Source organism: Dermacentor variabilis, chromosome 11, assembly GCF_050947875.1.
Source record: "Dermacentor variabilis isolate Ectoservices chromosome 11, ASM5094787v1, whole genome shotgun sequence".
Classification (NCBI taxonomy): domain Eukaryota; kingdom Metazoa; phylum Arthropoda; class Arachnida; order Ixodida; family Ixodidae; genus Dermacentor; species Dermacentor variabilis.
In genome coordinates this window covers 98,821,695-98,833,050 of record NC_134578.1, presented here as the reverse complement: position 1 = coordinate 98,833,050, position 11,356 = coordinate 98,821,695, and the positions used below count along the sequence as shown (strand labels likewise).

The following is an 11,356-nucleotide window of genomic DNA, read 5'->3' as shown; positions in this document are numbered from 1 at the left end:
GGGCCTGCTGCAGTTTCCGGCGGTTGACGGGCGGCAGGAACCTGTTGGGGCAGGTTTTGGCTGCCGTCGGGTGATTCCCGCCGCACTGAGAGCACCGAGGGTGGCACTCGTGCTGCTCCTTTGCTAGGGAAGTGCCGCACTCTTTGCACTTGGATGTGGCGGCCGGCCGCAGGCAGACGTCCTCTCTGTGGCCTGTCTCGCTGCAGGTTCGGCAATTTGGCACGGTTCTCTTGTAGAGGTAGCACCGCAGAAGAAGCCCAGAAAATTTGATGTAATATGGTACTGTTTTTCCCAGGAATGTGATCACCATGGTGGTTGTGTTTCCCAGTCTTCTACATGTCAGCACCTCGTATCCGGGAGATTCAACATGTTTAAGTAACATTTCGGGCGTGGTGTCGTGATCGATGCTGTATATCACTCCTTTGCAAGACTTTTCGGGGGAAATTCCGTATGACGTAATATCATAAGTTTTTGCACGAATTGTAATTTTCTGCAACTTGCTCAGTGCTGAGGCCGTAGCTTCTGAGGCAGTGCTCAGAACAAGGGTGTTTTGGTCTTCGTCGATGCGTATTTTGTATCCGGTAGAGCAGATTTGTAGCATTGCCTCATTAGTGATGACGTCTACTAACTTCCCTGGGCTCACCTTGTCGAGCTGCAGGCCGTTCCGTGGACGAACCGCCAACTTGAAATCATCGGCAGGAAGGGGGGGGGGTTGTCGGGGCTTGCGCTTAGTTAGTTAGTTAGTTAGTTAGACTAACGTTTAGTTAGTCAAATAGCTGCGATGTGACGTGTGCAATGGCGCACGCACAAACACCTTTAACCAACCAGAACCGTGAAGCCGCGGTGGTGTTGGGACACCGCGGATGCCCGCGTTCGATTCGCACCCGGGCCGAACTTTACCAAATATTGTTTTGAAAGACATACTTTACCTAATTTACAGGAACCTTTCTGAGAAATCTGACGCCAATTCGAACATTTTCTGAGGTGTTCTTACTCTGCGTCCGCAGCTATTTTTGGTACCATCATTCGGTCATGCCACCGACTACGACGCCGGATTTTCACATAATGGGCCATATAATGCTTTCTAATTGAAACAGTGCGGGATACAGACGAGACAAAGAATGCACATCCTTTCGCTACGGTTATTTGTTTCTTATCGCCCATTGCCACGAGCGGGCGATATTGGAGGTAACGGAGGCACGTATTCTCGTGAAATTTCACTAAGGGCAAAAGGAATAGCAAATCGAAAAAATCCTTAGATAGTACACAACCTGCACACGTGGCAGCAGTCGCTATCACTGAGATATTGACGGCGGGTCGTGGATAAACGAGATAAGAGGGCACAGCGCTTGAGCGAAACGACGCCAGTTCGGGCCGCTCCATCAGCGAAGATCGGCGTTTTGAACAATATGGCAACTAGGACCCTGCAGTACACGCTGGTCGGTTTCGGCGAAAATTTGGACTGGAAGCCTCTGCATTTCGTTAAGCCCATTCCACGAAACAGGCAGTGCAGTGTTTGCGGACTCGTGCGCAAGACTACCGCTCTCCTGCCGTGCGGCCACGTAGCCTGCGATTCTTGTTACGAACAGTGCGGAGCGGACGACGGGAACGCCTGTCTGATTGACAGGGAAAACTTCCTTGAAGAAGACGTTGAGTGGAGAGACTTCCCTACCGGCAAGCTGCTACAAAGAGAGGTAAGCCAGCACGCCCGTAAACAAGCGAGGTTTCGTTGCATTACGTGTAAACCATACTGCATTTCATACATCAGCTGGAACGCCGTGGAGGCCAGAGATGCTTTCTTCAGTGGCTGCATTCGCACTTAGAAATAGTTCGGTGTTTCTTGACCCGACGTTTGCAGAAAGTTTCTTTATATAAGCTCAGTTCTGAATGAACAAAAAAGTTGTACCCTTAGAAACAATCGATGTCCTTATGCGGCTGCTAACACGTTGTTTCAGATTAATTTGCTTTTCGTTATTTCCTAATTACAGCCCGTCACGTCTCACGTGCATGCTCGGGCGCGCAAACGCCGCCGGCGCGCAGCGAAGCATAGACGGAAACGCGCGGAGTGATACTTTGGTGACCGGACTACTTGCGTAGCTTTCACAGCGTTGCACCTGATGTATGAAACGGAGTATAAGACAGAGTTTTAGCTTAGGGGGCGGGAAGCCGCCTACAAGTATTCAGGGATGCAAACTCTGTTGCGGAACATTAGGGCTCCTTAGCGCTCGCGTTTGGTCCTTTTGTGCGCCCGGAGGTTTGCGTGCCCGAACGCTTGGGCATGCGGCTTGCGTCACCTAATATAAAAATATCTAATAAAGGCTTGTCATCCATTTGTGCCCGCAGCGGTAGCATAGTGGCTGTGGCATTGCGATTCAGAGCTCGAGGGTCGTGGGTTTGAGTCTAGCGGTGCCAGCCGCGTTTCGATGGGGGCGAAAAGCAGACGCGCTCGGGTTCTTAGATTTAGGAGCGCGTTAATGAAACCTAGGTGGCAAAAAAAAAATCCACGAGTCTCGTCACTACGACGTGCCTTAAATGAAATCGTCGTTTTGGCACGTCAAAGCTCAGAATTTCGAGGGCTGGCTTTTCGAGGGCTGGCTCCTGGTAGCCTTGCAAGATCGGCAGGTATCGGACGTAGGGCAAACGAGCTACAAATATAGAGAGGACCGGCGTGGTTACACGCGCAAGCGCGGACGTCAGCTGCTACACCAACACGCAGTTGGGCCGTTCCGTCGTCACGCTATCGTCGCCATACCGGTGTAATCTTTTCGACATCGTCATCCCTTTGTCGCTCTGGCGTTGTCTTCATGCCGTCACCAATAGACAATCGTTGTCATGCCGTAGCAGTCATTTCGTCGTTGTCATTCTGTCGCAGTGATTCTAATACCGTAATACAATCGTCGTCAGGCAGTCGCGTTTGTTCTGTCGTGGCCATTATTTGGCAGTGAGGCCAATATCATGCTGTATTCGTCACGCATTCGTGGTCGTTGCATCACATACATTGACATAATAATACATGTTTCGTCATGTCATTGTCGTCGTACAATTTTTTATTGTCATGCCGACATCATGCGCGCATCGCGTTCACACAGTCGGGGTCATTCCATCTTGTTCATTGTATGGTGGCCATACAGTCGTCGTCGTTTCATCGTCGTCAGGCGTGGGGTGCGTAGGGTTGAGCGATCCATATTTATGTTGAGCGGGACCTTTCTCGGTGAACTTGTCTGCAACTTGGTTGTGTGCTTAATACTGGCAAATGGTCACTAAACAAGAACAGCGTTCTTTGCATACACCAGTGAAAGATTTCCTTATATTGTTACAGCGCGTAGGACCTGCTTATATTTAAAAAATTCGGTGCCCTTCCACTCTGTGAAGAAGGATGACCAGCGTAGCTGTGTATGTGGGTCCATTGATGGCTCCATCGCAGGTTGGCGCGGCATTGCACCATCTTCGGGAACGGCCCGCGTATGGGGAGTGCTTAACGCCGGCTTCACCTCCGCCTCGGGTCGGCCCGGCATCGATCCATCTTCGGGATCGGCCCGCTTATGGGGAGTGCTTAACGCCTGCTTCACCTCCGGTGCGAGTGTGCGCGGCATTGCAGCAGCTTCGGAATCGGGCCTCGTTTGGCCAGTGCGTCATAAATCCTTCTTAACCACCGGAGCGGGTTGGCGTGGGATTGCACTAGCTTTTGCACTAGCTTCGGGATCGGCTTACGGATGGGCAGTGCTTAACGCTTGCTCCACCTCCGCCGCAGGTCGGCCCGGCATTGCACGATCTTCGGTATCGGGCCACGTTTGGGGAATGCCTAACGCATCCTTCACCTCAGCATCGGATCGGCCCTGCATTGCACCATCTTCGGAATCGGCTTACGTATGGGGAGTGCTTAAGTCCTTCCCCTCCGGTGCTGGTTGGCGTAGCATAGCACTAACTTCGGGATCGGCTCACGCTTGAGGAGTGCTTAACGCCAGCATTACCTGCGCCGCGGGTTGACGCGGCATTGCTCTAACTTCGGGTTCGGCTCACGTATGGGGAGGCTTAAGTCCTTCACCTCCGGTGCTGGTTGGCGCGGCATTGCACTAACTTCGGGATCGGCTCACGCTTGAGGAGTGCTTAACGCCAGCATCACCTGCGCCGCGGGTTGACGCGGCATTGCTCTAACTTCGGGTTCGGCTCACGTATGGGGAGGCTTAAGTCCTTCACCTCCGGTGCTGGTTGGCGCGGCATTGCACTAACTTTGGGATTGGCTCACGTATAGGGAGTGCTTAAGTCCTTCGCCTCCGGCGCGGGTTAGCGCGGAATTTCACTAACTTCGGGATCGGTTCACGTAGGGGGGGGGGGGGGGGGAGGGTGCTTAAATCCTTCTTCACCTCCGGTGCGGGCTGGCGAAGCATTGCTCTAACTTTGGGTTCGGCTCACGTATGGGGAGTGCTTAAATCATTATTCACCTCCGGCGCGGCTTGGCACGGCATTGCACTAACTTCGCGATCTGCCCACGTATGGGGAGTGCTTAAAACCTTCTTCACCTCCAGTGTGGGTTGGCGCGGCATTGCTCTAACTTCGATATCGGCTCACGTATGGGGAGTGCTTAAATCCTTCACCTCCGGCGCGGGTTGACGCGACATTGCTGTATCTTCGGGATGGTTTCACGTATAGGGAGTGTTTAAATCCTTCACCTCCGGCGCGGGTTGACGCGGCATAGCTCTAACTTCGGGATCGGCTCACTTATGGGGAGTGCTTAAATCCTCCTTCACCTCCGGTGCGGGTTGGAGCGGCATTGTCCTAACTTCGAGATCGGCTCACGTATGGGGAGTAATTAAATCCTTCTTCACCTCCAGTTCGGGTTGGCGCGGCATTGCTCTAACTTCGATATCGGCTCACGTATGGGGAGTGCTTAAATCCTTCCCCTCCGGCGCGGGTTGACGCGGCATTGCTCTAACTTCGGGATCGGCTCACGTATCGGGAGTGCTTAAATCCTTCTTCACCTCCGGTGCGGGTTGGAGCGGCATTGCTTTAACTTCGGGATCGGCTCACGTATCGGGAGTGCTTAAATCCTTCTTCACATCCTGTGCGGGTTGGCGCGGCATTGCTCTAACTTCGAGATTGGCTCACGTATGGGGAATGCTTAAATCCTTCTTCACATCCTGTGCGGGTCGGCCCGGCATTGCTCTAACTTCGAGATCGGCTCACGTATAGGGAGTGTTTAAATCCTTCACCTCCGGCGCGGGTTGACGCGGCATTACTCTAACTTCGGGATCGGCTCACGTATCGGGAGTGCTTAAATCCTTCTTCACCTCCGGTGCGGACCCGCCGTGGTTGCTCAGTGGCTATGGTGTTGGGCTGCTGAGCACGAGGTCGCGGGATCGAATCCCGGCCACGGCGGCCGCATTTCGATGGGGGCGAAATGCGAAAACACCCGTGTGCTTAGATTTAGGCGCATGTTAAAGAACCCCAGGTGGTCGAAATTTCCGGAGTCCTCCACTACGGCGTGCCTCCTAATCAGAAAGTGGTTTTGGCACGTAAAACTCCATAATTCAATTCAATTACCTCCGGTGCGGGTTGGAGCGGCATTGCTTTAACTTCGGGATCGGCTCACGTATGGGGAGTGCTTAAATCCTTCTTCACATCCTGTGCGGGTTGGCGCGGCATTGCACTAACTTCGGGATCGGCTCACGTATGGGGAATGCTTAAATCCTTCTTCACCTCCGGTGCGGGTTGGCGCGGCGTTACTCCAACCCGCACGTAAATGAACCCAATGCATGTCGCAGTGACATGACTTGTGAAAGAAAAAAAAAAGTTATCGAAAATGTGGCTCGAAATGCCGAAGACGTCGAAGTTTCGTGCAACTAATGTTTCGTAAGGCTTCCCTGAGCTTGCAGCTCACCGCAGCTGATACGCGAACATGTCTTTCTTTGCACCTGCTTGCGCGTTTTGAGACTGCGTCACCGGGATGCTACTGAGACTTCCAAAGCCAGTCGAACTTTGATTGCCTGAAATTATACAAGGAAGGTAAGTGACAACCGAACGGTTTGTCTTTTGACGATTGAAACGTTGTATGACGAAGACGTAATCTGAATAAGGCGATCAGTGAATTGGGAACCAATCTTTTCCCCATTATCTTAAAGGAGTCGCAATTATGCGCCACAAAAATACATCTTGTCGTTTCAAATTGATAAAATAGTTATTTACAATTACCGTACCGTACAATTGTTCAGAAAGCATTTACCCTCCCCGTCCTGCTGCCTGCGATGAGATCGTTTCTTCGCTGAGCGAACCACTTCATTGTCGAGGTAGGATATAGTAGATCAGCTATAGCGGCGTCCATACGCATACGAGAAACTATTTGCTGTGATGCCCTTGCTACGCAATAGCCCTAATGAAACATTAGACACACGCCAGAGATTGAACAAATACGCCAATAAAGAATAACACTACGTGCTAAACCGCTGCGAGTGAGAAATGCAACATTCATGCAAATGAGCAAAGCCTAAAAGCTGTACATTGGCCAGCGCAGGTTCAACATTTTTGACGGCAGAAAAACCACCCGATTAGTGACCATAAAGACAATATAATGGACTGTTGATGAGAAAATTTGTCTTTGCCTTTTTGGGGCATGCAAGTTAAGACACATTGAATTGTTATTTTATATGACAACCTCTAAATAAATAAAAAGCTCGAATTTTTTTTCCTAGTGTTACGTGTTTTCAAGGACGCGTTCTGCCGCAAAAATTTTAAAGTCAGCTCACTAATAGCCGAGATAGAAATATTTGAGTGCTGCGAACTCATGAGATCAGCAAGCGGACTCCACTGCATAATGAGACTCCCTCTGCACTCGCGCCATCTAGCCTTCGCAAGCGAAATTCTTTGCCTGCGTTCTCCCATGCCGGACCTCAAGGAGCACGTGACACATACGTCACGGGCCCCGCCTTCACTTTCTTTCTCCTCACTTCTTTTTTCGGCAATGCTGGCGGCGTTGCGTGCAAGCAGTTATCGTTTCGCGCGGCGCACGATTTCGCGCGCTGTACACAAGGACAAATGACTAGCGGTATAATTGAGTGCTACACGAATACTAAGGCAGAACAAGCGGATCGCAGAGCACCATCACGCGCTGGAACACGATACAAAATGGCATAGTTTCGGTACCTGCGCACGTTACCGCACGACGGTGGGAACAAGCAGACGAAGCGGAAGTACATCTCTCTTGCTGCGGTGCGAAGTAAAGCAAAAAAAAAAACACGCAGACATTCAGTTTGTGTGTTTTATTATTTCTCTAAGCTTTAATTCATCAATTCAAGCAACAGATCACACAAATAAGATTCTGGAAGTCACGTGCCACCACGAGCGACGTCACACTGCGGACACGACTACGTAGCCGCAGAGGCACGTCTACGTCATCCTCCGGCTTAGAGCGCGGCGGCCGTGAGGAGAAGGAAAAACGGCGTTCGATTTGAAATTTCAGATCTTTCCGCGGCACTTAGCGATGTAATTCTTTGCAGACACGATCGGTATCGCGCATTGTATGCTCTGTGCTTGTCAGCTCAAAATGGCCAGACCTGATGAGGGGCCCTTTAAACACGGAGAAAGTGCTTCAAAAATTGGCCGGTTAGACCTACCGGCCAATCGAAACGTTGGCCAGCCATTCTGAGGCACTTAATGCCTGTTTATGTAAATTCTATACCAGTGTGCTACTTCATCTTTGAGCCCCTTTCTTGATTTTGGACAAGTCACTTTCTTGATTTTGGACAAGTCACGCGAAAGCCACTGTCGGATCCTTGGTATATCTGGTCAATAATTGCGTCTGGATAACTTGCGGAATAGACATTTTAAAATAATTTAGTAGTAAATTCTGACTTTTTACGTGCCAATATTATGATCTAATTATGAAAAATTCGGGGAGCAAGGGGGGGGGGGCTCAGAAAGCTAATTTTGAGCACGTGGGATTCTGGCTCGTGTACAGAGAGCATTTGGTGGGCTCATGCCCACCAAATGTTTGCTGTTCACGAGCGCTCGTGCATTGCGCCTTCAACATAGTGCGGCGCCACGGCTGGGATCCAAATTAAGACCTCAAGCACTGCAGCCCCATGCCATGACCCTGGGACTACCACGTCAGGTCACATATTGAAACTAGAGTCAACGTAGTCAGGCTTTCCAGGAGAATGCAATTATGAATTCAACGACCTTAATTCGGATAGTGCTAGTTCTTCCCGCAGTGATGAACAAGTTACATAAAAAACTCTGGTAAATATTTGTTTGTGCATTTTGACTTCTCCAGCACAAAGTTCCTTCGATTTGAACTAGTCAAGCTTCAGGATTTGAATTGAGCCTTCTCTGAAAAAACATTTTTAATATTTTTGTGCACTTTGAAATATGCTCCCTATAAGTGACACGTACATGGATTATGTTTTACGAGAACGGTTTTACGAGCCAATCTGTGCGGCAGTGTTATCGCTCAGCGCAAGAAGCGCCTTCTTGTGTCAAGTTTCCCAAATACTATGAATGGTTCCATCCGTTGTCTGTTGTCACCAAACCTTACGTAACCAGATTTTATGCGCGACCCGAATAGTGCAGTATTTTTTGGAAGGCACGCAGGTACCAGCTATTACGCTGGAACCTTCGACGAATTATGTATAAAACCTGACGTACTCGACCCGCAGGTCAGATTTCGATGATAGCCGCCGGTACACGCCGCTATCGGGGTGCTTGAGTGTTAGTTGTTTTCTAGGCACAAGTAAAGAGTTAGTTTCGCGACTCACAGTGACGCCACCGTGTTATTCTTCAACGTCACTACAACGTGACAATATATGCAATATGTACAGTGCTTGTAAGTTTTACGCCGGCATCATGGTACTGTGAAGTGCATTTCTTTATCCTGAAGTGGCGAATCCATTGACCCTTTGATGCAGGTGACATGCTGGAACCATGGAAGTGGCTGCATGGAGGTGATGGCTGTCTCTGAAGTCTCGAAGCACTTTCACACGGAATGCGAGTACCACTGCACCCCATGTCCAAGATGCTCTGCAACGGTCCTGTGCAGCTATATGCGCGAGCACCTCGGAGCTAACTGCCACACCCTTACCGTACCTGACGTTACAGAGTCTGATAAACACTTAGTCGACGTTGTCGAAAGGGGAAGCTTTACAGACCTAGAAAGGGCACTGGAAGAGCGGGCAGGTGAAATTAAGGCACTTCTGGAGCGAGCATTCAGTCATAATGGCGCCATTTGCGACAGCCTCACCGAATTATCCCAAACAATCAACTCTTTGAAGGAATCAGTGAGCCAAAATACTAGACCCGTTGGACGAATCAGTGATGAAATACAACGTATTCTGAACGACATCAGCACACTACATGAGGAGCTTAACATAAAGATAGCAGATGCCAAAATGCACAGCGCACAACAATTTTTCCGCTTCGTAGCTGCTGTCGAAAGCGCAAAAGAACATACAAAAGTAAGCAACAACGCAGTGATGCAGAAGGTGGAGGAAGCACTAGCACACACGAAAAAAAATGTAAACCGTTGCGAGTTTTTTGTTCGTGAAGTCAAATCACATGAAGCCGCGGCGTTGGAAAAGGGCTTCGTGACACAGCTCAGTGGACCTGTCTACCTGCGCGGTTACAACATATCGCCTGGTGTTACGATGAAAAATAACAAAGAAAGTAGTATGTCCCTTTTTATAGCTCTTAAGCTGCACAGAGGTGACCTCGACGAAGTCGTTCAGTGGCCATTTGAGCACCAAATCAAGCTAACTATCCTACACCCGCTTCAAGATGTAGACAAATCAATAACGGTTAAGACATCCCGTAGTCTAAAGAATTATGGGAAGCCAACTGAATCTAGCGATGAAGTGGTTGATATCAATCACAAGTTTATAGATTTAGGAGAACTAAAATGTGGCGGCTATGTTTGTGACGACGAGCTACGTGTTGTGTGGGAGCTTCTTTAGGGATCACTGGAAGCCGCCATGAACGTCAAGAAAAACGCACAAGGGATGAGCGCAAAGGAACGGAGTGCAACGGAGCGCTACAGACTGTTGAATGGAGGCTGTACCATAAAACATTCTTTGGAACCGTTGGAATTACAGATGTTGACAAACACTCTACTTGTGCGTCGTCACATCTTGATTTCTCTTTCTCTTGGATAAAAGGTAGATGGAGGGGCAAGCAAGCCCTAAAAGAAGAGTTCTATATTTTAAATCACGCACCGTCTCTATCCACGGACAACTGATTGTTGAAATGCGTGGGTACGCTGCGCATGTTTGCCAAGTGGTTGCTGCCAGTAATGTCGCCTACGCAGTGTTCGAACAGTCGCAGTTCCGCAAATGCAGCTTGCAGGATGAATAACCAGGGAGATTTAGCCAGCAATCACCTCTACGAAAATAAACCTAGTTAAGACGCGATAATTTATTTGCCCCACGTTTTAGTGTGGACACCAGAACATCACTGAAGATTTATGCGCTGTTGCAGCGTTCTTAGAGCACGCGAGGAGCACGCTCCAGAAAAACGAAATCGCTGATCAAGCGTCCCCGCATTCAAAGGGCAACGCTAGCAGCGTATTCTGTGATCTGTCACCTCGCGAGCCAAACTGAAGGACGAGGACAGGAAAGAGCGTTGCTCGTAACTAAGTTTATGTTAAGCGGGCTGGTTCAGTTTTATATGAAAAATATGACAGGGTGCGCGAAAGCGTTCGCACACAGCAATCGGACAACGGGGTTGAAATTACGAAAGAGCATTCTGATTAAAAGATACAATCAAAGAATCGACGTTCTGTGCTGTGCAGAGCAAGAGGCGTATCACTAATACAAGTTTCGCGTTTTATTCTGATGTAAAAAGCCTTTATTATTTGTCGTACAAAAATATTCTCTCCTTCTGTCGAGTATGTGGATGTCGGGAAGGCCGGGCTGACAAATGCGGGAACCATAGGGAAGCTTGTTGCAATGTTTGTCATGACAGAAATCTCGTGTTCCATTGTCCTGTCGTTCACGCAGCAGCCTTCACGTCCTTGTAATTTATCAAGTTTAGTTCGCGTCGTAATGCATTAGAATAAGTATGAACTAAGTTAGCCCAGCAACAACTCGTAATACTTTAGCAGCGTAGCAGCGAATGCAGCTGGGCGCGTTACATTGATGAGACCAGCCGGGGCTGCAAATCCATGCAGCGCGGCTACCGGAGCTGGCTGTTCGCATACTCCACGCAGAAGGTATGGGGTCTGTACATGCTATGTACATTTACAACACTGACTAGTGTTATCAAAATACTTATCGGAGTATGACAGAAAGACATAAGAGCGAGTGAAGCAACTTTGTTAGGAGTGCCTGCTGAACGATTAGGCTTCCCCTGTGAGGGAGGCGTCACCGTGACCCAG

At 49.4% G+C, this 11,356-nt stretch overlaps 1 protein-coding gene across 1 annotated transcript; it reads left to right on the top strand.

Moving 5' to 3' along the window:
- The first annotated feature begins 1,344 nt into the window (after positions 1 to 1,344).
- Positions 1,345 to 10,202, top strand: LOC142564877 (TNF receptor-associated factor 6-like). The gene is made up of 2 exons (XM_075676068.1): positions 1,345 to 1,694; positions 8,898 to 10,202. Exons 1-2 carry the CDS (start codon positions 1,410 to 1,412, stop codon positions 9,936 to 9,938), a joined length of 1,326 nt encoding a protein of 441 aa, XP_075532183.1. The 5' UTR covers positions 1,345 to 1,409; the 3' UTR covers positions 9,939 to 10,202.
- The last annotated feature ends 1,154 nt before the right edge of the window (positions 10,203 to 11,356 follow it).

Coding starts and splice junctions, on each gene's coding strand:
- LOC142564877 (XM_075676068.1), top strand. CDS start 1,410: ATGGCAACTAGGACCCTGCAGTACACGCTGGTCGGTTTCGGCGAAAAT. Junction 1,695..8,897: donor GCAAGCTGCTACAAAGAGAG/GTAAGCCAGCAC, acceptor CCTTTGATGCAG/GTGACATGCTGGAACCATGG.